At 34.8% G+C, this 27,456-nt stretch overlaps 1 protein-coding gene across 1 annotated transcript; it reads left to right on the forward strand.

Annotated features, from left to right (window-relative positions):
- The first annotated feature begins 212 nt into the window (after positions 1–212).
- Positions 213–23,745, forward strand: LOC110632631 (histone-lysine N-methyltransferase ASHH2-like). Its single transcript, XM_021780908.2, is given in 19 exon segments — positions 213–491; positions 632–4,289; positions 4,432–4,639; positions 5,303–5,463; positions 5,551–5,630; positions 6,455–6,586; positions 6,686–6,802; positions 8,441–8,533; positions 15,937–16,014; positions 16,534–16,590; positions 17,605–18,394; positions 18,479–18,534; positions 19,016–19,095; positions 19,217–19,299; positions 19,433–19,512; positions 20,529–20,608; positions 21,728–21,773; positions 22,220–23,359; positions 23,361–23,745. Coding segments are annotated over 18 exon segments (6,648 nt in total). The 5' UTR covers positions 213–491; positions 632–994; the 3' UTR covers positions 23,433–23,745.
- The last annotated feature ends 3,711 nt before the right edge of the window (positions 23,746–27,456 follow it).

A 27,456-nucleotide genomic window follows, 5' to 3' on the forward strand; every position in this document is an offset into this window, starting at 1 on the left:
AAAATGTAAAAAAATATATTAAACGCTAATTAAAGAGAAAATTTTATAAGCTATAGTATATCATATTGGCAATTTTTTAAAAGTATTTTCATAAAATTAGGTGATATAATTTTATAAATTATTTATCAAGTTTCAGAGAGGGATATATATACAATGACAAAAATGCCCTAGGGCAAAAAACGTGTCAAAAAGGTAATACACCGAGTCGAAGGAAGAGGGGTTCTACCTAATCACTAATCAGCATCAAATATTTGATAAACACTCCCTCCCCTTCTCAGCGGCAAAAAAGCCATTCGCTTTTCCTTTCCGTGCGTGTCCTATTTCAGTATTTCTCCTTTGAGGAACCAATTAAGCAATTCCTTCTCTCTATTTATATTTACATACAAAAAAATAGAGAAGAAAAATTAAAGCAACTGTTTGGATGGAAAAAACGAAAAACCAATTAAAAAGAATACTTCTCCAACGGCCTTAAATTCTGTTTCTCTGTTCAGGTATTTGCTTATCTGTTTGTATTTTTTGTTTTAATTTAGCTGTTCAATGTGTGTTCGTATGTATATGCATTCAAGTGGAGGTTTGTTTCTGTGTCTGCATTATCCTTCGAATTTTGAGATAGGGTTTTTTGCTTGAGCAGAGAGCGTGGATTCTAGGGTTCTTTTGTAATTATCTGGGAGCTGTTTACCCAGGTACTGTTTTCTCGTTCTGATTTTGATTTTAGGGAGATGGTGAACAAAACTTAGAGGTTAGGGTTTTATTGATTGGAGGCTTTTCGGGTTATGCATTGTCAATTTGCTGCAGTTTTGGTGATTTCTATTGATGTTTCCGATAATGGGTATGTTGTAATTGCTTAAACAAATTGATAGAACTTTGATGGGTTCTTGTGAGAACTCGCTTAAGGTCCACGAACCTTTTCTCCTGGCTGCTGTAGAGCAGCATGTGTGCCTAGTAAAAAAATTCTTTTTCTGAGCAGCTGTCTTTCTTGGAGGCTTCTTTTGATATGATTGATCGTAATGTGGGCTCCACCAGTGCGCTGGATGGGTGCCTAAAGTTATCTCAGAAAGATAATGCTGGTGTTTGTGTGAGCTCTGGTGATTTTACAGAGGACGCATCTGTTGATAGGGAAATTGGGCTGGAGTATGAGAGTAGAGGTGTGGTTGGTTTGGTGCGAGGGAAATTGGTGGAGGATGAATGTGGGGTTGCTGGTGGTTATTTGAAAGAAAGGCAAAGTGGAATTGACAATTGCAATGTGGAAACTAATGGATTGTGTGTGGAAAAGGTTGGGTCTAATGATGAGAATGGTGGACTAGTGGATCCCTCGGAGGATCGTGAGAGCTCGCTGGAATTGATGCCTATGTCTGGTTCAGTCAGGAATTGTGATCAACTGGAAGAAAGGAAGGATGACTGGAGTGGCACTGTTCAAGGGGTTATGGAAGATAAAAGTGCTGGTTTATCTGTAACAGAGAATGACACTTGTGATCAAATGATGTCTTCATCAAACTGTGAAATGCCTGCACAATTAATATATGAGGATGCTTTGCCTAGAAATGGGGTTGAACAGGACAGGCACAACAGTGTTGCCTGTTTTAAAAGGGTTATGGTGGTAGTAGAAAATAAAAGTGTTGGTTTGTCCAGGATAGAGACTGATAATCACAACCAAATTGGCTTTCCACTAGACCATGGTACATTGTCAGAATTGATACCAACAACTGGTATGCTAAGTAACTGTGTTCAGCAGGAAGACCAGAAAGATGATCAGATCATTAACAGTTCCTTTGCAGAAGAGGCTACAGAGGCTGTGAAAGAGAAAATCAATGTTTCACCAGTGATAGAAACTACTACTCATTGCCAGTTGTCCTCTTGTCAAGACTTTGAAAAGTTCTTGGAAATAATGCCTACAATTGGTTCCCCAGGAAAAATTATCCAGCAGGATGAGCTGAAGGGTGATGGGTCTGTTAGTGTTCCCTCTGAGGAAGGAGTCATGGAAAAGGAAAGTGATCATTTTGCCTGGGTAGAATGTACTGTTGATAAACAAATATCATCTTCATTGGATGATGAAATGCGGATGGAATCAGATTTTGGGGATTATTGCCAAGAAAATGACATAGAGGGGGCTAAGACTGTTAGCAGTGTAGCCCTGGAGAGGGCTGTGGATGTGAACAGTGATTCTTTAACCATGATGGAATCTAATTCAAGCACCCAGAAATCACTGCACAGTGTTGAAGTGCCTAAAGAATCTTCTATTACAGGTTTTCTGGCGAGTACTTGTAATAGTCAGAATGAACAGAAAAATGGCAAGGATGTCAATTATCTTTCTGCTGAAAGGGTTCCAACAGATATTTTGAAGAAAACTGACGTAGGTCGAAGTATACAGTCTTCACAGGATTGCCAGATGACATTGGAGAATTTGGTTATGGCTGACACACTGGGTAATTGTGATCAGAAGAATGAGCTAAGAGATGATAGGAGTGTTGATGGACCTTTTGTGGAAAGAACGCCAGATGTTGTGGAAGAGGAAAGTGACGTTACAACTGAGATAAAGGTTGAAATTCATGGCCAGAAATTTTGTATGGTAGCAGATGCCTGTGATTTGAAGGATGGTTCACCTAAAATAGCTCCCAACTGTCCACAGCCATGTCAGCCCTTTGGTTTTGCTGAGAATGGCTCTTGTAAGAAGTTGGATGTACCAAATCTTTTTGGGAAGGATGTTTTTGGTGTCATTTATTCTAGCAGTGCAGCTGACAATTCTGAACAGACAGATAATGAAGGGAAGGATTGTGCTGGAAATGATGGTCCATCTAAAACCAGATGTCCTGACATTGGCTCATCATCTTCTAGAAGGAGCAATCGAGTACGTAAATCCAGCCAGAAAACTCAGACAAGAAGAGCTGCAAGGAAAGGCAAGAACAAAAGCAAAGTGCAAGACATGCAGATCTTCAAGGCTGAAAGGAGGAAGAGAAGCTGTTTCTCTAAACCGGCTCGCTCTTCTAACTGGGGATCATTAGGGAATATCACACAATATTTCGAGCAAAGTAATGGGCTGGTGTTCAATGAAATTCAGAATCATGGACCAAGCAAAACAAAGGGTCACCGAGGAAGCGGAAAGCGGAGCAGAAAGTGGAATAATAGTTGGGCTGGTGGAAGCTCCCATAGGTCTAATGGAAAAAAACATGCTTCGACTAGTGGTATTCGCCTTAAAGTTAAAGTGGGAAAACAAGTTCCCCAAAATAGCCCGAACATTATGTTCCCAGAACTAATTGATACCTCAGCATCTGCTGGTGGTGGTGGTGGTGAATTTGAGACCAAGTCATACCAAGGAACCAGTTCTGAAATTCCAAATTTTGCCAATAGTGTTGAAGATATTTTGGTGCAGGAGAGGACTGAAGAGCAGCTACAATGCCTTTTTAATAAGCTAGAGGAGGCAAAAATATACTCTGATGCTTCTATTTCAGATTTACATGTAGCAGACAAGGAATTGAAGGTCATTTTGACTTCTCAGAAGTCTGTTGGAGATGCTCCTGAGGATTGTCTTGGGGTTCCCTCTCTTGTAGATTCATTAGGAGTAGTAGTTGAGAAGAGGTATACAGATCCAGGAACCTCACCTGATTCAGAAGTTATCAATTTGGTTCCTGAAGGCCAAGTTAATTCAAGATGTCAAGAAGATCTTCCTAATGCCGTTTTGACCTCTTCTAAAGATTTTGTTGCTCCTGGAGTGGTTACTGGCAGTAAGAGAGGAAAGAAGAAAGATAGACTTACCCGTGCCAGTGACTGTTCTCCGGAAGATAAATCTCCTGCTATGGCAAGCGTAAACAAAGTTAAAGCAACAAAGAAGGGTGGGGGTAGGCAGAGAAAGGGTGATAGATTTTTCTCTAATGAGATTCATAGTTCTCCTACCGGGGCAAATGCATCCAGCAACTCTTCAAGCAGTAAGAAATTTTCTGAGGAGCAGTTACATTTGTCAAAAGAGACTGAACTTAGAGTCTCTGAAGAGGATTTGCAAGCAGAAGATAGTGCAGAAACTAAAATATGTTCTGGCCTGGATGATGGGCATAGGTTGTCAGAATCACATAATTCAAACATGCTACTTCCTTCAACTAAATACAAGGAATGTCAACTTCCAAGAAAATCTGGAACGAGCAAGGGAAGGTCTAAGGTCTCTGACAAAGCAAGAAGCAAGAGAGCAAATGGTTATAGACAGAAAGGAAATGAACAGAGGTCAGTTAATAAAAACAAAGTCAAGGAGAAGAATGATTGTGATCGCGTTGTTTGCAAAGCTGAAAATGATACAGAAACAGGTAATAGATAATTTGTGTTGCATATTTAATTGCTTTGTAAATTTATGTTCATATTCTTATTTCTTCTTTTGTCAGTTGGATAGATGTTTCTAGCATACAAAAGGTTAATGTCAGTTCTGTTTCACATCTATTGCTGCTTCAGGAAAGTGTATTGCTGATGATATGGGAAAAATCAATCCTGGTGACAATGTTGCATCCATAGATGTATCTAATTTAGACATGGCATCAAATGATGTAAAGGAGCAGCATTTACCTGTGGATAATGCTTGGGTGCGCTGTGATGATTGTCATAAATGGCGGCGCATTCCTATTTCACTAGTAGATTCTATTGGTCAAACTAATTGCCAATGGTAATTTGTTACCCAACTTTTCATATCTTTTTAATGTAACTTGCAAATTTTTCTTTCTTATTGTTGTATATATACTCCCACCCCCTCCCCCCCTCTTCTTCTCCTTCCCCTTCTTAGGGTTATATAATTTGTTAAGAAATAATTGTTGGAATACATTACTTATTTGTTTTAGTGGCTTTAGAAGTTTGGATTAAACTTTAAAGATAAAATATCTCAGCCTATATTTTAACCATACTATCTTTATGTATCAGTTATTCAGTTTAAGTTCACTTGAAATATACACAATCAATTGATATATCCTATTGGGTGTGAAATGAGTACCCAATGACCATGTCCAATAGTAATTGCAACTTTAATAACAAATAGCTAGTTATTAAACTTGGGATTCCAACTTGGATGCTTAGGTTTGAGCCACCGGGATGGGAGAGCTCCCCCCTCTCCCAAATTATATAGCTCAGTTGTTGGACTTAAAAATGCGGAGTTAGTTTCTCAAGCTGTTAGAATTTGAAGATAGTCTTTGGTTCATTTTATGGTTAATGTATTACAGAAAACTTATTTTGCTCCCACACTTATTTGTCCTCCCTTCCTTACTGCAAAATTCTTTCCTTTCCTGTTCTCTAAAATCATAAATTTGTATTTTTTTTTTAAAATTTGTTTTTGAAGGATTTGCAAGGACAACATGGATACAGCATTTGGTGATTGCTCCATTCCCCAGGAGAAATCAAATGCCGAAATTAATGCAGAGTTGGGCTTATCAGATGCTGATGAAGATGCCTATGATATCCCTTCAAAGAATAAGGGATTAGAATGTAAGCGTACAACAGGTATGCAATGTTTAAGATTGGATGCTAATTTATGGTTTAACCCATTTTTTGGAATCTTACAATGAGGTTCTTTTAATGTTTTTTCAGTTTCCAAGGAGCATGAATTTACACGCATTTCTACTAATCAGTTTCTGCACCGTAGCCGTAAGACTCAGACTATTGATGAGGTCTGAACTATAATTTTTGTTTCTACCTCTCACTGTTATGGAAACATACTTTTGAATGCGCTATGGTGTGAACAAGACTCATTTTTGTTTCTGCCTTACTGTTATGGAAACATACTTTTGTATGCATTGTGGTTTTCTTTAGATCTATGATTAACTGTACATTTTTAATTAATGGTGTTAATGAGGAAAGGACTATGCTTCATCTCAATTGGAAAGTGTGCCTTGGAGTTGTAGCAAGTTGGACTTTTTCTAATATGATTATGGTCTTACAGGGGTTGGGATGCCATGCTAGGTGTTGTACATACTGGTCTGTATTGAGAGTGAGGCCTGGCTTGGTAACCACTGTAATATGGAAAATGTGATTTTTCAAATGATTTCAAATGCTCAGTTGTTGTAATTCTCCAACAGATCTAAATTGACTTGTATTTCTATTTAATTAATTACTTTTCAAATGATGTTTCCAGTTGAGAGAAGAATTGGAGAAGTGCCAGCATGGGAGGGCAATAACTTGCTCATGAAATCTGAATAAAATGAATCATATGAAAGTTTAGTTCGTCTATTTGATATATTCAGATTCAAAACAAACAGCCATATGCTTTTGCTATTTTATTGAAACCTTTTCTTTTTCATCTTTGCAACATAAGTATTTAATTTGCTGGAATTTTTTTTTTTAAGACATGTCATGGTAGGGAAATATGATTATCTTTTCCAGAATGTTGTATTACGTTTTGGAATTGTTATTAACTTGAAAAGGCTAAATAACTTTGTGATTTTCAGGTTGCTTTATATTTTATAATTTGTTTTATTTTATAAATTTTAAGCAGATAATGGTGTGCCATTGCAAACCACCTCTAGATGGTGGGTTAGGCTGTGGAGATGAATGCTTGAATCGAATGCTTAACATTGAATGTGTTCAAGGCACCTGTCCATGTGGGGACTTATGTTCAAATCAACAGGTACAGTTGCTGCTTTGTCAGGCAGTAACAGTTTTATTCCTTGTAATTTTCTTAAAAAGTTTATGAAGAGTATAGCTTAGTCTAAAAATCTATTTGCAGTTTCAAAAGCGCAATTATACCAAAATGAAGTGGGATCGATGCGGGAAGAAAGGTTTTGGCCTACGATTGGAAGAGAGTATTTCCAAAGGGCAATTTCTTATTGAATATGTTGGAGAGGTAACATTTTCAGAGTTACTTAGCCTGTTGATTTTAAAAAAAAAAATGAATGAATCATAGGGCATGAATCCAATTTAAAGCCACAATTGCAGTCTTCCATTTATCTAATTTATTTAATTTTAGTATATATTTATTGGCAGGATAACTGTTAAATCTGCTGTTGCTAATTACAATTGTACTCCTTCAAAATATTTTATGGACCTTGCCAGGCCCATTGTTGGTTGTATGCCTGCTTTGCCTGAGCCAAAAATTGACGTGGTCCTGCCAAGCCATACTAATTACTTTCAGTTTTGCATTAATATTATCCAGAGTGGGCTTGCCAAAACATAGTTCTAGAAACATTTTGAAGGGCTGTGATTATTGTAGGTCTAAACTTATTCACTAGTTCAATCTTGACTGCATGGGTGTGTCCCCTACAGCATTGATGCAGGCAGGGGGCATTCCCACCCTGTTCCAAAAATCCCTAATGGTTGACAGGATTTTTCGCATACCCATGGGATCTCCATTCCTCACTTGATTTTATTTGTTCTCTTTCTTTTATTAATATTTTTCCAATTTTAATTATACTGAAACAAAAATATTAACATGTTACTCATTAAAATAAACATGAATTATATAATTGTAAAAAATTACATGTATCTAATATATGTACCTAATATTATATATATTACATAGGTCCCTGCCAGCATCGGGGCAGGGATCTCTATGGGGTGTGGAGGGCATAATACACCCCATCCCTACCATACAGGATTCCCCACTCCTTTTGGGCGAATCCTCGCAGGGAACTAGGAATCCCTACCCCATTGTTATTAGAATCTTATGATTCTCAATTCGATTTGTAAGATTTGATCTGATTCCCCATCCCAGCGATTCAAATCTATGGAATGAATCGCAATTGTACTTGAATCATGACTGAATCTTACGTTTCGTTAGTGAATCAGGTGAATGGATACGATTGGACCAATTCTTTTTCTAAAGAGTTGTTAGACCCTATAGCTTCAAAATTTTAGATTTCACTTCATTTTTACAATGAAAGGTGCACATGAAACCTTCTCCTGGCTATTTTCTTCCACCAACCATTCTTTTCCTTCTCTATTTTCTTTCATTGTCTTTTTCTTTTTGTATTTTTTTGTTAATTTTCTTCTCTGATTATAGTTGTCAAATTATGATAATTTATATCAATATATTTTGGTCTTTTAATTTAATCTGCTATCGTTTTTTATTATTTAATTGTTTTATCAAATTTAGATGAGTTTCAACACATGCAATATGATAGTCATTGCCTTTATAAAATAAAACTACATAAAATAATAAGAATATATTGTTCTATTATAAAGCATACTTCTAATTGGCTAAATGATAATTTATATTTATAAAAAATGTGTTGTTATGATATTTTTTCTACTTATTTTTTAGAACATATATCATTTTAATTAATTTTCAGTATTTTTATGGGATCTTACAATTGGATTCTCAATTCACAAAATGAAGATTTCAATTCTTGATTTGAATTTCAATTTGACATCTACTGCCATCCATATTCCCACTTTTCTGTTCACAATGTGCTTGCATGTGAGTGTGAACATGTTTCTGCAAATATTTTAATATATACTTTTTCCTTACATCATGGTTTTCCAGGTGCTTGATATGCAAACTTATGAGGCGCGGCAGAGAGAGTATGCGTCTAAGGGTCATAAGCATTTCTACTTCATGACATTGAATGGCAGTGAGGTTTGGATCTGCTCTTCTATGTTCTATTTCTTTTTCCTGTTAGTTTTGTTATAAGCAACAGTAATGTGTTGGTTTTAAATGCTGTAATGAGGTTCGGAAACTTCTGGTGATAGTTGCTTGACCTTCAGTCTTCTTATGCTTAACTAACTTTCTGCTGGAAATACTTCTGGCATTTACTACTGGAAAACACTGTTGGCATTAATTAGTATCTGCTGCTTATTAACTGATGGGGTTCTTATGTTTGGTTTAAATTTTTTAAGAGGTATCTGTTCCAGCCTTGGGGAAAATCTCAGATAACATGGAAATAAGAGAGATATATTATGAATTCTCTAATTTACTCTATAAAATTGAAAGTGTCTGGTAATCATTAATCACATGAATAATCGCCTTGTGCTGATAAAATTGACTCACTTAACCAATGGGACTATCTAAATCTTTTGCAATGTATCAAAATTTTTTAAAGAGTGTTGCAGCCCCATTAAACATGTCTGTGCAAGGTTTGGGATGTTAAATAATATACAATCATTTAATTGGTTGACTTATCCAAGACCATTTGATAGCCAATTGCTCATGCATTGTCAGCATTGTTGTCAAAAGCGCCAGGCACTCTTAAGGCAAGAAGGTCCTCCATCGCCCGAGGCGCTAGGCAATTGCCTTGCCTAGGCGCTCGCCTGAGCGAAGTGAGGTGCTAATTCATTCTAAAATAATAAATAATTAAATATACAATGTAAAAAGCTCTAATAAATTACACAATCAATAAATTGTCAAAATTTCATATTCATATTTCATAATATATTATACGTTTAAATCTTCAAGATCAAAAGCATTCATCTATGTTTTCATGTTGGATCCTTTTTATTGTTTGTGTGTGATGATGCTATAGATTTTTCAACTATTTGTTTTGATCCTAACCAAATAAAAAAATAGAAAATAGAAAAAAATTCTATCATAAGAATTAAGAACACTAGAATAGATTAGAATGTAACTTGTAAATACTAGAATGGACTAGATTATTATAATAGAGTACTCAAATAGATTGTAGTATGCAAATTTTACAAAAATAATATTTTCTGAATGTATTGAATTTTTCCTTCAAAAATATTTTTCAAGAGGGGTACAAAAAATTTGGGATAGGCAGTGTATTTGATGGAATTAGGAATTTAAATCATAGATCAATGAAGGAAAAGAATGAAAAAATTCTTTTATTTCCACTGACTGAGTATAAGAACAATGAAATCCAAAGAATTCCACGACACTTCTAATAAGGAGTAATAAAACAAGAAATGGAACAATAAACATACTTGGTTGGAATAACAAAAATGTGAGAGAATTTTTGACAAAAAAAAAATATAGAATACGTGCAGAATTTCAAATAATATAGTGGTTTAAGAAAAAAAGTGATAGCAAAAAAAGAATTTCAGAATTTGAGGGATAGAAGAGAAGAATGAAGAAAAATAATGAAAATGTTTGACCAAAACAAAAAAAAAAAGGAAAGAAAGAAAGAGGAGAAGGTGGCTATGTTCTCTCTCAACTTTTTTTTTTTTTTTAATTTTTTGCATTTTCTCGCCTTTTCTTGCCTCTCCTTGCCTCGCCTAGGCAGCGCCTGGGCGAAGTTGCCTCACTTGGAGGCTTCCCAGGCGAGGTGCCTGGATTTCACATCGCCTGGGCGCCTAGGCAAGTGCCTGGGCACCTAGGCAAGTGCCTGGGCACCTGGTGACAACACTGATTGTCAGATCCATGGATTCTCATATTGGGTCTTAAGGTGCTTGTTGACTCTTGTGACATTTCAGTGAATTCGAAATTTGCCCTTTGTTGTAGTTGCTGCACTATCCCGTGGTTTTTTGAGGAAGAAATTTTCTTTTGGTTTCTTTTTTCACTAGAGTCTAGAAAAATTTTATAGGTTTTTAAATGGTGGATGACAAATAAAAGGTTGCTAATAATGGATCATGCAGGGATAGCCAATTTTGGATCTTTCAAAGTAGTGGAGTATTAGAATCTGCATGTTGCATCTTGCATTATGAGAACTACATTCTCATAATTTTTCTCTTTCTTGTTATGCATACCTATAGAGCTTTCTGAAGGTTCTTAAAAGTATTAAATTTCAGGCTTTAGCTTTCTCTTGCGTGCTAATTGGTTACTTGGTTTATCCCTTTTACTTTTGGCATCTTTTAATAATTCAGTCATGTATAAATAAGCATTACACAATGTAGTTAGGTTGTGAGTCAACTCAACTAAGCCGTAATGTCAAAACTCAACTCAAATCAACTAAGCCTTTATTCCAAAAATTTGGGGTTGGCTATATGGATTCGCTTTTTCCACTCTGAACGATTTTGGGTTAAATCCTCAGAAATGTGTAATGCTTCTAAGTCATGTTGTACTACTCTCCTCCAAGTCAATTTAGGTCTATCCCTTTTTTTCTTTCTATCCTCTAACCTAATGTGCTCTACTTGTCTAACTGGAGCCTCCGTATGTCTACGCTTCACATGACCAAACCACCTCAATCTCCCTTCTCTCAACTTATCTTCAATTGGCACCACTCCTACCTTTTCTCTAATACTCTCATTACGGACTTTATCTAGTCTAGTATGGCCACTCATCCACCTTAACATTCTCATCTCTATAACTCTTATCTTAGATGCATACGACTCTTTCAGTGCCCAACACTTACTACCATATAACATAGCCGGTCGTATGGCTGTACGGTAAAATTTTCCTTTCAATTTATTGGGAATCTTACGATCACATAAAACTCCTGTGGCACGTCTCCACTTCAACCATCCGGCTTTAATCCTATGACTAACATCCTCGTCACATCCCCCATCTACTTGAAGAACTGAGCCTAGATATTTAAAGTGATTACTTTGTAACAGTATCACTCCATTCAAACTAACTCCTTCTCTATCACCAGTTTGGCCTTCACTGAACTTGCAATGCATGTATTCTGTCTTCGTTCTACTTAACTTAAAACCCTTTGACTCTAGAGTACTTCTCCAAAGTTCTAGCTTTCTATTGACTCCTTCTCGTGTCTCATCTATCAGAACAATATCATCCGCAAACATCATGCACCAAGGAATACTCTCTTGTATATGTTTCGTCAGTTCATCTAAAACTAATATAAAAAGGTAAGCGCTTATGGCTGATCCTTGGTGTAATCCAATTGAGATCGGAAAATCTCTTGTGTCCCCTCCCACTGTGCGCACAATAGTAGTTGCTCCTTCATACATATCTTTCAATACTTGTATGTACCTAATAGATACCCTCTTTTGTTCTAACACATTCCATAAGACCTCTCTTGGAACACTATCATAAGCCTTCTCCAAATCAATAAAAACCATGTGTAGATCTTTCTTTACATCTCTATATTTCTCCATCAAGCTTCTAATGAGAAAGATCGCTTCCATAGTTGAACGACCGGGCATGAAACCAAATTGATTGGGAGAGATAGAGGTATCATGATGTAGTCGATGCTCCACAACTCTCTCCCACAACTTCATAGTATGGCTCATGAGTTTAATTCCCCTATAGTTTGAGCAACTCTGTATGTCTCCCTTATTTTTAAAAATAGGTACTAAAATACTCTTTCTCCATTCATTAGGCATTTTCTTTGAGTTTAGAATCTTATTAAATAATTTAGTTAACCATGCCACTCCCATATCTCCCAAATACTTCCACACTTCAATTGGTATTTCATCGGGTCCACAGGCTTTACCCACTTTCATTCTCTTAAGTGCTTCCTTTACTTCTAAAGATCGAATCGTTCTAGTATAATTTACATTCTTTTCTATTGTTCTATAATCTATATTCACGCTATTACCATTTTGACTATTATTAAAGAGATCATTAAAATAATTTCTCCATCTTTCTTTAATGTCCTCATCTTTCACTAACACTTTTCCTTCTTTATCCTTAATGCACCTAACTTGATTGAGATCTTGACATTTCCTTTCTCTACTCCTTGCTAATCTATAAATATCTTTCTCCCCTTCTTTAGTTCCAAGTTTCTCATATAACTTTTCAAAGGCCTGTGCTCTTGCTTGACTAATCGCCTTTTTGCTTCTTTCTTTGCTATCTTGTCTGTTCATATGCCTCATTATTATCACATTTAGGTAATTTCTTATACCATTCCCTTTTTCTCTTCATTGCCTTTTGTACTTCCTCATTCCACCACCATCTCTCTTTTGAGGGTGGTCCATGTCCTTTAGACTCTCCAAGTACTTTTCTAGCTACTTCTCTAATCTTTGATGCCATCTGTATCCACATATCATTGGCCTCCATATCTAGCTTCCATACTTCGGACTCGACAAGCTCATTTTTGAACTTCACTTGCTTTACTCCTTTGAACTCCCACCACTTTGTTCGAGCTACACTATTTCTTCTGACCTTACTTGAATTGTTCCTAAACTTGACATCCAAGACCACCAACCGATGTTGACTTGTTAAAGCCTCTCCTGGAATGACCTTGCAATCCTTGCATAGAGCTCTATTTGTCTTCCTGGTTAAGAGGAAGTCGATTTGGCTTCTATGTTGCCCACTTTTGAAAGTCACTAAATGTGACTCTCTTTTTATAAAGTAGGTATTTGCTAGTATTAGGTCGTATGCCATAGCAAAATCCAGGATGCTTTTTCCCTCCTCATTTCGACTGCCAAAACCAAAACCTCCATGAACATTCTCATAACCTTGTCTATCAGTTCCTACATGTCCATTCAAATCTCCACCAATGAAAACATTCTCTTCATTCGGTATGCTTTGCATTAAATCATCCATATCTTCCCAAAACCTTTGTTTACTCTCACTGTCTAGTCCTATTTGTGGGGCATAAGCACTAACTATATTTATTATTTCTCCTTCTAGTACTAGCTTTACTAGTATAATTCTATCTCTTACTCTTTTCACAGCTACTACTGCGTCTTTCAATATTCTGTCTATGATTATACCCACTTCGTTCTTGTTTCTCTCCTTTCCGGTAAACCACAGTTTGTACCCTGAATTACCCACTTCCTTACTTTTCTCGCCTACCCATTTAGTCTCCTGAATGCAAGCAATATTCACCCTTCTCCTTTCTAAGGTATCCACAAGCTCCATTAATTTTCCTGTAAGTGATCCAACATTCCAAGTACTAATCCTGATCCTCCTCCTATCCTGCTCCTTCCTAATTGGTCTCCTTCTATAATATCTTCTATTGTTTTATATGTCTATCTTGTGTTCTGTTCCACTATTTGTTCTACTATCTGTCCTATGGACTAACTTCTTTACCCACACCCGTCCATGATGTGGGAACCCTTGCTCACTTAACACCACACCCGGGCGCCGGCATGGCGCGTCATTTTCGGTGAACGCCCTACACCCTTGCATATTTATCACTACACCCGGGCTCCGATGTAGCGCGTCGTTAGTAGAGGACGCCCCAATGTTTATATCATTTGAATCCATATCATAGGGTGTGACGAAATTTTTACGCTGGTTGTCACCTACCGCAATCCTCCTCCTTTATCCGGGCTTGGGACTGGCTAAGCGCAAACTACTTAGGCGGGGTTCTTAATGTCAAAACTAGTCTGATTTTATATCGATCCTTTCCTCAATTCCACTTGGTTTGCAGCTACTTTTTGAGAAAAATCTTGGGTCACAATCCTTTTTTACTACTTCTGCAACATCATTCTGTCAGCCTCTTATGTTCTAAATTATATTGCTAAATAGTGATATAATATGACATTTTAAAAGCTATTATTTGACATATCAGACTCTCAGTAAAGAACTCTCTCTGTCTTGCTTTCAAATGGGCATGAGTTTTAAGACGTGTGTTGAACTTAAGTACTTTAGTTCTGTTCGAGGTGCTGAGATAGTTGTGACGGAGGCATATTGGCAGAAAATTAATGTAGTAAGTGGTTTTAGAGACCCCACTATTTTTATTCATTAGTGGCGACTGGCAAGGCCCCATTGCAGCACATCTTTGTTATAGATGTGTCTTTACATTGTAGCTGGCCATGGTTTGGGCAAGTCTTGGCATGGTTATCAGCACGTCCTAACAAGTTTTATAATGTTGATGATGCTTGGGCTTACCCAAGTTAGCTTCATATAGATGCTTTCTGTAGCTATCCCTGGGCATAACTTGGATCTTTTTCGCACTTGTACATAAGACGCTTGGACCTGCTTTCTGAGCTTGATTTCCATATGTTCATTTCAGCTTTCAGGGTTGGGTATTAGTAACTAAGCATTACTACGGGTTCCTCTAACTCATGTTATATGCTAATAAATGGGCTAATAGCTGTGTCCTTTATTTTTTTTAAACCAGAAGGGGTGTTTGTTTCTAAAGGACTCTTTTGCCCGTATTAGTAGTTAATTTTCCTTGACCTGTGTGGCTATAATGATCAAGGAACGATTGTGCATATGACACACAAGTTTTCACTAATCATTTCCTATCTTGAAGAAGGAAAATCAAACCATAATAAACTTTGAAAGGAGTGTGCTCATCCTCAAGATACAACAAAACTGAGAAAGAAACAAAATAAAAGGTGGATGGATGGGGCCTTGCTACTTGATAAATTCTATGTAGTTTGTATTGATTCTATGGTTTCTATATATTTACTAGATAAATCCTCAAGTAGACAAATAATACATGTTCACTAATTATACTTCTGGTGTCATTATATTATATATAACAACCTGCATATTTTATATTATATACATTTTGATTTTGATAATTTACTATTTTAAAATTATTAATGATCCAATCTTTTATTCTTTTATTATGAAATTCTAAATTTTCATTTTTATTTTTAAAATTTTATAAGATTTTAGCTTTTGAATTTATTAATAACATAAAATATTATAATTTTTAAAAATCTTATACTTTTCCTAATGATAATATAAAGATAAAAAATAATTAATTTTTTAACATAATAAATATCAAAATATTATTATATAGTTAATCTTCTATTATAGTTTAATGAATAAATAAATAAGATATGATATGTGAAAATTAACTCCTCATACTATAAAATAATAAATAAAATTTTAAAACATACAGTGTGAAGACTATATAAGAAAATGTTGAAGTGAGGGGAAAAATTATTCTAATTTGAATTCAGATAATCCAAAAATCAACGTTTCTAGATGACACATGGCATAGTAGAGCACATCCACTTATCTCATGACTTGTGAGTAAAAAATATGGCAAAGGCATAGCGTCTTGAAATATTGGTTCACCGACCAACATGGCATGCTATCATGTTTCCACACCTTTCAAAGAAAAGTCAATGAAACATGCTTCACTCATTAGTTTGTATTTAATTTAATAAATTTTAAAGTAAGGAGCATATTCTGTTTCAGCTTGTTATATTCCTATAATGAACTCTTTTCTTTTCTTTTGTTTTTTCACCTGTGATCCAAGTTTTCTATTCTTTCAGGTGATAGATGCTTGTGCGAAAGGAAATTTGGGGCGATTCATTAACCATAGTTGTGATCCTAATTGTCGTACTGAAAAGGTGATTGATTTGCATATCTGCATCTAACTATAATGTGAATTTTCCAGTCTGTTTTGTTTTAATTCTGCATTCTCAAGCTTCAAGAGGAACCATTTTGTTTTGTGATTTATATTTTCACTTGTTATGCACCGGTTCTTGAATTTGTTTCTTCTGCTGAAATTTAGCTTCTCTATTTTTTTTCTTTTAGCATGCCTTCTTCTCGTGACATTTTTGTCTCTTCCACAATTGAAGTTTTATAGAACATAGTGTTTCTCTTATATTACTTACTTTTATCTCAATGTACTGGCTACTACTACTACGACTACTTCGGACAGAGTGCTGAATGTTGTTACTAACCAGGTTCCTGTGTAGGATTTATGAAATCCTGTTTTATTTTACTCAAACACCATGTATGCATAAATTCTTTTATGTTCTTGTATGTGTTGCCTGTTGCGTGAGCTTAATCTTCCATAAATTTCACTTTTACTTCCGTAAAATTTTCTCTATGTTAATAGTTTGCATTACTGTTAATTTTTGTAGTGGGTGGCCAATGGAGAAATCTGTATTGGATTATTTGCATTGAGGGACATTAAGAAGGTATGTTTGCACATTATGTTAATTAATTTAATTGATATATTGCACTTCTTCATACCAGTCCAAAATTATTATAGTTTTTACTCACTGAATGCAACATATCTGCAATAGAAATTTGACTAATTGTGATTGTATCAAGGAAATGCTTTTAGAAATGTGAAAATTTTTGCTTTTGGAGTCTTTCGCTGTTGTTTTGTTGTACTTACTGGTTTCAATTGACATGTAAGTGTAATTCAAGTCACTAACACCTTTCTGTTCCATCGAACTTTAAAAGAGGAAGTACTAGACTTGAATGTGTGAATAAAATGAATGAAAGGGCACTTATTTTGTTTTCTCTGATTAAACTTGACAAATACATAATATGGTCTTTAGTGGAAAGATGATTGACTTGGGGTTGGGATCAAGGAGTACAATTACTTGCTTATTGTGAGTAGCACATGATGAGCATTTTATGCTTAACCTTGGAATATAAAGAAAGGAATCAGTTCACATCTGGTGCTGAGGATTGAGGTTTTAACTCGGCGGGAAGAGATTGCTGGCTTGTTGCCTGTCAAGTCAAACAATGTGCCATGCTCTCTTCTTCATCCTTCAGTATATATAGAACATAGTTTAGTTAGTGAGCTACAGGAAACACTTCAATATTTGATGCCTTGCCACGTGTGTTTGCCGTAGAGCCATACTTTTTTCTTCATACTTCAGTATATGTAGAACATAGTTTAGTTGTTGAGCCGCAGGAAACACTTCAATGTTTGATGCCTTACCATGTGTTTGCCATAGAAGACTCAGCTTGTTGCAGCTTTTCAATTGGGAAGCTCATTGGGCCTTGGACTTTACAGCAGGGGCAGTCTCTACATTCCATAAACCTTTCCACTGTGATTCCAAAATAATTTGAAATTGGGATCTCCAAGCTGAAATTCCAAGCCTTTGCCATTTTTTTGTGTCATATGGCTCTTTTTAAAATTTGATATGCATTCTTTATCTTTGTGTTGTCTTTTTATAAACATGGTTTTTGTTCAGGGTGAAGAAGTGACTTTTGACTACAACTATGTAAGAGTGGTTGGGGCTGCTGCAAAACGATGTTATTGTGGTTCACCTCATTGTCAAGGTTATATTGGTGGTGATCCAAGAAACACCGAGGTAATTGATCAAGTTGATTCAGATGAAGAATTTCTTGAACCAGTGATGCTTGAAGATGGTGAAACTGGAGATGGATTCAGGAATAGGGTATGCAAAACCAGTTCCTTTGATGACATAGAAATGCAAGTTGCAGAGAGTAAACCAAAAGATAGAGATACAATGGGTAATTCCACAACAGCTGCTGGGAAAATGGAGGTTGTCTCTGAAATTGAGGACTCTGTGAACCAATCTGTTTCTGCCATTTCACAATTCCATAGTTCGTTGGAAATTGATGGTTTAAAGGGAAATTTTCCATTTCCTAGTCAACCAATAGAAAGTTTTGTAGAAGCAGATGATGTAAAAGGAAAATCTGCATCTGCTGTTAAACAAGTAATTTCCAAGGAAGAGATTCAAAGGTTCCCTCCAACTACAATGCTTAGCAAATCATCATCTGATGGTATGGTTGCTAACAGGAAGCCAAAGTCTGCTACAGCTGAAGAAAAGCGGGTTTTTGTTAAATCACGTTTTCTGATTAAAACATCACGTGAATCTGGTTTTGCTAAAAAAGGAAAGTGTACCAGTAATCCTTCAAGCGTGAATAAATTTCAGATGGTGGCCAACAAATCACAGCTGCTGTCTATCAAACCCAAAAAATTTATTGATGGTACTTCCAATGGCCGTTTTGAGGCAGGTGAGGATCCCCTTTTTACTTGTATTAACAAATGGACAATTTTACATGTTATATGTGATGGTCAATGAATTTTAACATTTGCAGTTGAGGAGAAACTTAATGAGTTGTTGGATGCTGATGGTGGGATAAGCAAACGAAAAGTAAGCAACTTGTTGAAATTTGAGTCTTTCATATTTTTGGGTGTTCAGTTGTTGGTATTGTTTTAGGCTGAGTTTGGCTTTGCTGGTGGAGCTGGGCTAACAGTCTCCCGGGCCCAAAACACGCCTTCTGCCTCAACACGAGCTACAGAAAAAAGCTTGTGGGATAAGTTGTCATTTTGGGGCATTTAGCAGCCAAACTTCCTCTTAGTAGCTTAAAAATAGCGGGAAAGCTTTATTTATTTTTATAGAACCTTTAATTTTTCCAGTTGCCATAAGTGTAATATCTCTGCAGTAAAAGGTCATAACCAAGATTTATTGCTGTCAATTTGCTTAGGATCATCTTCCTTCAAATTGTGCTGTTATATTCAGAAGTGTTATTTTCTGATTGAATGAAGTTTGTTGATACTTAAGGCTTCAATTCTTTTAAGTCTGGATAGGTGTCTCTATTCAGGCATTTTTGTTTGTATTCCTTTTTTGACAGGATGCCCCTAAAGGTTACTTGAAGCTTCTGCTTCTTACTGCAGCGTCTGGTGCTAGTGTAAATGGTGAAGCAATTCAGAGGTAATTTTGAATTTTCTCCTGTTATTTTTTATTATTATTCTATGTTATCATCCAAATTTTGGGTTGTAATATAGTCTTCAATGAGACGTGTGCATGACAATGTAGTTTATTTATTTTGCAGCAATCGAGATCTTTCAATGATTCTTGGTGCACTTCTAAAAACTAAATCACGAGTGGTGTTGGTTGATATAATTAACAAAAATGGCAAGTTTTCCTCTTCTGATGTATAGCATGTAATTTTGCTTGTTCATGTTAAGGAATAAGTAAAATTGTTTTGGTTGCACCTTCAGTTGCTTAAGAATGGGAATTGCTGGCTAAATGACATTTTTTTTTCCAGGTTTGCAGATGCTCCATAACATGATAAAGCAGTACCAAAAGGACTTCAAAAAGACACCAATTGTCCGAAAACTTTTGAAGGTGCACATACTGCAAACCCTGTTATAGACATGATACTGATTTTCTATAATTATAGCCAAAGTTTGCAAAAGACCCCGACCTTCAAACTTTGACAAGTTTTTCCCTTGATGTGTATCCAAATGTGTCAAAGTATACAATGTAATATTTGAAGTCTTAATGCAGTAAATATGGGTAAATACAAGTATTCATCTGCCTGACAAAGTGCAGTAATATTTAATAGTGTTTCTGACGCTGCTTGAAGCTCATCAAAGAACACACGCTCACAAAAAGAGTGAAAATAGAGAGAAAATACCCTGCTGCATTTTTATTAATTGAAATCTAAACTGAAATACACAGATTTTTTGGGTATTTATAGAGTTATTGGACTCCTAAACCTAATACAAATATAAAGGTATTAATTAGGAAGTTTAGATAAACCTAAATGCAATAGGAAGATATAAATAAAATAGGAATTAATCTAATCCTAGGTCATAGAGTAGGAAAACAAAAAACAAATTCTAACTGAAATGGGACAGCAAAATAAACTAATTTGGCAGCTAAAAAACACTCCCAAAACAAGTAGAAACTCTCCCAAAACAAGTAGAATCATGTTAGGATTGCTAGGAGCACACCTGGAGATGTATTGGGCTGCTGAAAATCAATTTCCCTTACTGTCTGAAGAGATACGAATTTCTGCTATTTCTAATCCCTTTTGCTTCTTCTATTACTGTTTGGAAATCTAAGTCCCACATCAGTTTCTTTTTCTCTCTTGATTTCCCTTGATAGGAAATGGTAATTTAACATTAAAAAAATACATGGTTTAAATCTGATGCTTTATCAATTATGTTAGCCTTGATTAAGAAATCGTACATCCAATAGTATGAACATTATTGATTTTTCCAATTTTTCATTGTCAGGATGCTTGCAACTTGATTTATTTCATCTAGACTGTTGTTAAAAACTTCATAAGTAAATAACTTTTAGAACTTTCAGGAATATAAAGGATAACAATAAGCCATTAACTGATTTTTCTGCAGGTTTTAGAGTATTTGGCATTCAGGGAGCTACTTACACCAGAACATATTAATGGAGGTCCTCCTTGTCCTGGAATGGAGAGGTTAGAATAATATCTGGTTCTTATTATTGAATTCACCCCTTTGTTGATAAATTAGGGATCTTCTTTTTTGTTAAAATTGTCTTCAATGGGTTTACAGACAACAAATTAATAATGTTATGCTCAACTCTTTGCTCTGTGATCACCAGACTTGATCTTTCTTAATGGAATTTTTTTGTCCAACTGTACTCAATTTGAGGGGCTTTCTGGCTAGAATTAGATGGTTCATCATTATGGAAAAAATGTTTGTTATGGTTTGATTAGTCTCAGGCTGGGATGGAGATTTTATGAACTGACAAGAATAGAGGAAAGAAATTCTTTTTGGTGTAGAAGCAATAGAATTTAGGCAAATCTCATGATTCACCAAGCAATAGAATTTTTAACAACTTTTTCTATAAAGTAGTGAAATAAGGGTAGCAACCCCAGAACACAGTGGTATTATACAAGAGAAGCAAAACTGTCTTGTGATTTGGGAATGAACAAGAAAAGAGCAGGATTTTTTTATATATATTTTTTAAGCATGAAATTATACAAGAGTTGCAAAATGTCCAAGGCATAGAGCAAGCAATGATGTTGTGAAGCATACAATTGTAGCATCTAATGCATATTAAAGAATAAAGTTTGCAAAGATGAGATTTAGAGACTCTCTCTCTCTCTCCCTCTCTCTCTCTTCCCTTAGGGTATAAGAAGCAGAAAGCCTTGCTTCTCTGCTGCATTTTCCAATATACAATGTTGCAGTGCTTAATAGATAACTTGATGACTACGTTTGCCTCTTTGGATTGTCTATACTTGTGACATGTTTCGATTGTGCGGCTTTGATTTCTTACCCTTGCATTTGTCTATGTTTATTCCTTCCATTTCAATTTGTATATTCTCATGCTTTTCCTCTAATATTCTTCAAGAATTTTCAACCTTGAGTCTTGACTGGTGAATTTTCATGAACATGTAGTTGTACAGGCAAGTTTTAAAGAAACATCAGTACTTATTATTTCCTGTTCCTTCTCTTAGGCTGCCAAATTCTTTCAGATGTTAACTTCCTAACATGCAAGTTGAAAATGATTATTTTTCTTACAATGGATTCAATTTATTGGTATATGTTACTGAGAATGTTGATTTGTGCAGCTTTATGGATTCAATATTGTCATTGGCAGAGCACAATGACAAACAGGTAGTCTCTCCGACTCTCTCCTTTCTGCAGTTTTAAACTTTTAGCATCTGTATCATATATTTCCTATGTCCCAAAGTATTTTCCCTCTTTGGAAGTTTCTTCAAAAGAGACATAATAATGCATTCACAATTCACATTACAAAGTTTCCTTAAAAGCATGTATTAACCTTAGTCTAATTCTTAGGCTCAAGTAAACAGTTTCCCATTTCAGAGCAGTAGTGAAAAGCAATATAAGCTAGCATCTTATGTTTTATGGGAAAGCAAAAACAGAAAGGAGGGCAAAGGGCAAACTCTTTGAAACTGGTGGAGAAGAATTTAAATTTATAAATGGAAACCATACTCATAATTTAATGGATTGATTCTGCAGTGACTTATTTGTGGTATACATTTATATAGTCTTTAGGGTGGAAAACATGAGTTTTGATGTGTTTGTTGTGCAATAAACAGGTTCATCAAATTGCACGAAATTTCCGAGACAAATGGATTCCTCGACATTGCAGAAAATATAGTTATATGGATAGGGAGGAAGGAAAGATGGAGTTTCACAGAGGCTCCATCAGCAATAGGGTTTCAGCTTCACAGAATCATTTGCATGATCTGGGTGTAAGGCCTACAGAAGCAATAGATTGCTCCAGGCAGTCAAAGCTAGCAACAACTTCAGTGGACACTGCTGTCCACAAGGGCTGTTCTGCGCCTTGTGTTGTTGGTGGTGTGAAAACTCGGAAGCGTAAAAGCCGATGGGATCAACCAGCTGACGAAAAAATATCTTCAGGACCTCTTCAGCATGATGAGCAGAAAATTCAGTCTGGGTTGCTACACCAATCTGAATATAAACCACCACCTGGCATAGTTAATGATGTACTGGATCGCATAGGCAAACCATGCAGAGAGAACAGTTATTGCCCTCATTGTGTTCGCAATTACTGTCGACAAGATGAAGCTAGTTGTGCTGATAATGAAAGGCAGAATATCCACAGTGATGTTCCACCTGGGTTCTCATCTCCTGTCAATCTCACTCTGGTTTCATCCAATGCTTCATCAACCATTACTGATCTCCCTGTTGGACATCCTCAGAGGAAATTCATTTCCTGCTTACCTGTCTCATATGGAATTCCATTGCCCATTGTGCAGCAATTTGGGTCACCTCAGGATGGAACTGTGGAGAGTTGGGCTATTGCTCCTGGCATGCCTTTCCATCCTTTCCCTCCACTTCCTCCATTTCCCCATCATACGAAAGAAACTTCATCTTCTGTTGTGAACTCTATGGTGATTGATGAAACTACAGAAGGCCAATGGGACAGGCATGATCCTGCCACTTGTTATCCAAATGAAAACAATCCAGGCACAAATAGTGCTAACCAACCAGACTTGGACATTCCAGTTGAAAATGTCCAACAAACACTAAAACGAGCTAGGGGATCCTCGCATGATTTGGGAAGGAGGTATTTTAGACAGCAGAAGTGGAATAAAGGGCTTGGGCCCCCATGGATTCGGAGAGGGGATGGGTGGGGATGCCTAGGAAATAACTTAAGAGGTGGAGTATGCAGCATTGATGTAGGGACTGTAACAAATGAGCACAGAAATTCATAACTATTCACAGGATACAAGCTGTAGAGTGGAGAAAGCTGGCAATTGCATTAATCAGCAAAACAGTACCTAAGTGAACATTCATTTTAGGAAAATCACTCAAGAGCTTCTGGATTTTCTTCCATACTTTGATGTATTCTCAATTCTTTTCTTCCAGGGTTTTATTTTCAATGGAAAATTCATTCAAATTCAGAATTCGAGTCTTCATACTCAAGTTCTAATACTATAGCTGAGGAAAAACACACTGAAATCTCGCAATTTGTTCTCTTTGATATTAATCCATCTGCTCAGCCGTCAAAGAGGTAGGTATTTTCTGTCTCTGTATTATTTTGTCATAGGTAGAAGATTATATATATGGTCAGTGGAATAAAATTTTGATCACTTCACTGGTGTCTTCCAATGAGAGAGAAGAAAAAGAAATTAGAGTGTTGGAGAAGGCAGATTACTGTTTCTTCAACGCTCTTTGGTATAAATTTTTGTAAGTAGATTGTTGCAAAATTTCCATTAAATGGTCTGAAATTGTTGTTTGGATCCCTTGTTGACTTGCTAAGACTTAGATTAATTTGTCGATCTAATCAATGGTAGTTGTTACAGAGCTTACAAATTCAAGGATAGCCTTTTATACATGTGGATATATTTCATAATCAGGTTTCTGTCAGTTTTGGAAAACTCACATAAGTGGTTTGTGGTTGTATTAGCTACACGGCATGAGCAATTTAGTACTGTTTTCTAATAATAAGATGGAGTGCAAATGCATAATGACAATGCCCACTAGAAGATTAGCATTTGTGCAAAACTGAAGGTCCTCAAAAGAGGACGATTGACAACTCACAGCAAACTTAGATACATAGGTTCATTTTTTCCCCTGTAAGAATTTTGTGTATGCACGGAAGGTAAGATTTTCACATGTTAAACAAAATGGTGTTAAAAGCTGAATTTTTTTAAAGAAATTCTTAAAATAAACAGCAATTAATTACATTGGAATTAAACTAAGCAATAGTTTTGACAATTTAAGATTCTTTATTATGAGGCACTGAGAACGAGAGGACAAACCTAATATTTAGGAAATTGATTTTTAATTTTGATTGATGTTACAACTTGGTTCTGAAAATTGAACGATTTAATTTTTCACTTATATTTTCGTTAAAATTAGATGTTTTTTGGTTCAATATTGCATTTTGTTTAGGTGAAAAGATAAATATACTTTTTATTTATTTAAGGCAAATTTATTGTTTACCCTCTAGGGTGAGGTTTGATCAATTTTACAATTTGTCATAAGAATAAAAATAATGAATTCTAATAATTTTAATAATTATTAAATGCAATGGTTAAATTATTTAATTTTTAAAATATAAGGATCAAGTTATAATATCGATTAAAATTTAAGGATTAAATAGTAAATTGTTATTGAATAATTTGAACTGTCAGTAATATTGGACAGGATCACTTCTGAGTTTGATAAAAGTATTAAGGAGCTAATTCGTACAATTTCAAAAATAAATAGACTAAACTGTAATATTGAATAAAAAATAGGGACTAAATAATAAATTACCTAATATTTATCATCTCGCAGAGAAGTTTCTTGTTCTGGACTTCTGGTTATCCTAGCGGAAGCAACTCATCAGCTTCTTTCCAGACTTCTTGATAAATATAAACTAACTAATAGTAATGCGTTATATTAATAGTGGTTGTTAGGGCATTGTCGGATTTGAAAACCAAATAGCTTATGTACTCCGTTGTTTGTCTTGGCATTTCTTCCTCTGCTGTCCCAAATTCCAGAACTTAGCAATATTAGGCCTGCTACTCATCTTCCAAATTCAACAGTAGCCAGTACTACTGGGACCAGCATTGCATCTGCCATTGAGAACTCTTCTCCGCCTAAATATGATGTTTCACTCAACTTGATTTCAATTTCTTCAAAAAGTCTACTAAGATGCTCTTCTGGGTTTTTTTTTTTAACTTGTCTTCGCTTTCGTAAGCTTCTTTTAACTTGTGGTGGTAAGCACTTGCTAGATCAGGGGATTCATCCATTTGAGCAATCACCACACGCCTTGTGAATTTGGAAACAGTATGAAGGTAAGGTAGGTAAGTGTGAAAAAGTTGGGATTCCATTCTTGCATCTTTTTGAATTCCTTTCTAAATGATACCAACTCTGAACCTGACCCTGATCCTCATCCTGTGCCCAGGGCCAGCAGTTTTGTCCTCATAAATATAATATTAATATTTTACATAAAATAATTTTATATATGAAAAATATTTTTTAAAATTTACTTTTTTTTTTAATTACATGCTTGCATTGTTAAAAATAAATAAATAAATGTTACATATTGTTAATTTTAATAAAACAAAAGGGTGTGCATAATCCCATTTAACATTAGCCATTTAATTTAATTCAACAAAAACATTTTGTTTGCGAAACAAAAGAGGCATGATTTAATTTTATTTTTTATGATTTTAAAAATATATTAATAAAAAACAAAAGATAAGACACCCAAATAAGCTAACATTGAGAAGGATTCTCAGTAGGCTTTGTTTATTTTGTAAAAAATATTTTTCATATTTTTTTAATATTTTAAACATTAAATAAATGAATTAGATCAAATGAAAAATTAAATATTTTAAAAAAATATAATTTTTTAAATTTTAATAATTTTATTAAAATATAAAAATATTTATAATATTTATACATATGTTATATAAATAGATATCACAATGAAAAATATCAAAAGGTGAAGGGCTCCACCAACTGAAACTGAGAGATTGGCTTAATCAAATCCCAAGTTTAACAACACACATAACAGACTAACTATATTACGTTTTCTTTTTGGTTAATCTGTCGTTTTGCAATTTAACGGCCATTGTTAGGAGCACAGAACAGGAATCTCAAATTAAGCAAGAATCATTATTCCTACCTTCTTTCCCCCTAATTTATGCACCAATTTGATTATGACCAATGTGTCCTAAACTTAAATCATTTTCAAAATATGGTAAGGTTCTGGCTTGTTGAGACTTGTGTGAACCGCCCCCTTTTCATGTCATGGCCTGCACACTCTATCTAATCCAAGCCCTTTGTTTTATCTGAAAATGGTTTTAACAATACATATTAATATCCACGTCGGTTCGAGATAGAAATAATATATTTTTTTATAAAACTTTAGACGCTTAAAATTAATTTTTAAAGATAAGTTAAATTTAATTATTTTTTTTTAAATGGTATTGAAGTATTTTTAATTAATTTTATTAATATTAAAATTATAAATTTTAAATTTAATTTTCAATTAATTAAAAAAATATTATTTATTTGTTACAACTTAGAAGTAGGGTCTGCAAACGGTCAGTTCGGTTTTAAACCGAATCGAACTGATAAAATTAAAAATTAAAAATAAAAAATTTTAAAAATCAAATCAAACCGATTAATAAGAGAAAATCGAATCGAATTAAACTGATAAATATCGGTTCGGTTCAATTTTAAACTGAAATTTATAAAATTTCATATTTTTAACATTAAATCTAAATAATAAAATATAAAAACAAAAAAAATTAGAAATCAAAACTCAAAAATCTTAAAGTTTAGTTCAATTTTCTTTAATTTCAATTCGATTCGATTCAATTTAATTTAATTTTCTATATATATTAATAATTTCAATTCAATTTAATTTTTTTAATTTTTTATAATAATAATCAAACTAAACTAATTAATTAAAATTATAAATTAAATTTATTAAATTTTAAAATTAAATTAATTAAATTAAATTAAATCAATTCAATTTAATTTTTCAATTTAAAATTTAAACGGAAAACTGTTCTCCGCTGCTTAGAAGGAATTGTGTAGTGGCCACAATGTTTGGTAACTTGGTGGAGGTACGTGAAGGCCCACAAATATCTAAAATCAAAGATTGCTTGTCTTATGCCTCCGTACAAAAAACAGGCCCCACAATATCCAAATACGTGTCTTGCTAAGATCGCATTAATTAATATATATTAAGAATATCCTCACATCGTAGCACATAAATTGTAAGAATATTTGCTATTGTTAATTAATTGAATATTATGTATATTTAATGTTTGATTGATTGATTAATTAAATGCATCGCACC

This window comes from Hevea brasiliensis, chromosome 12 (genome assembly GCF_030052815.1).
Source record: "Hevea brasiliensis isolate MT/VB/25A 57/8 chromosome 12, ASM3005281v1, whole genome shotgun sequence".
NCBI classification, from domain to species: domain Eukaryota; kingdom Viridiplantae; phylum Streptophyta; class Magnoliopsida; order Malpighiales; family Euphorbiaceae; genus Hevea; species Hevea brasiliensis.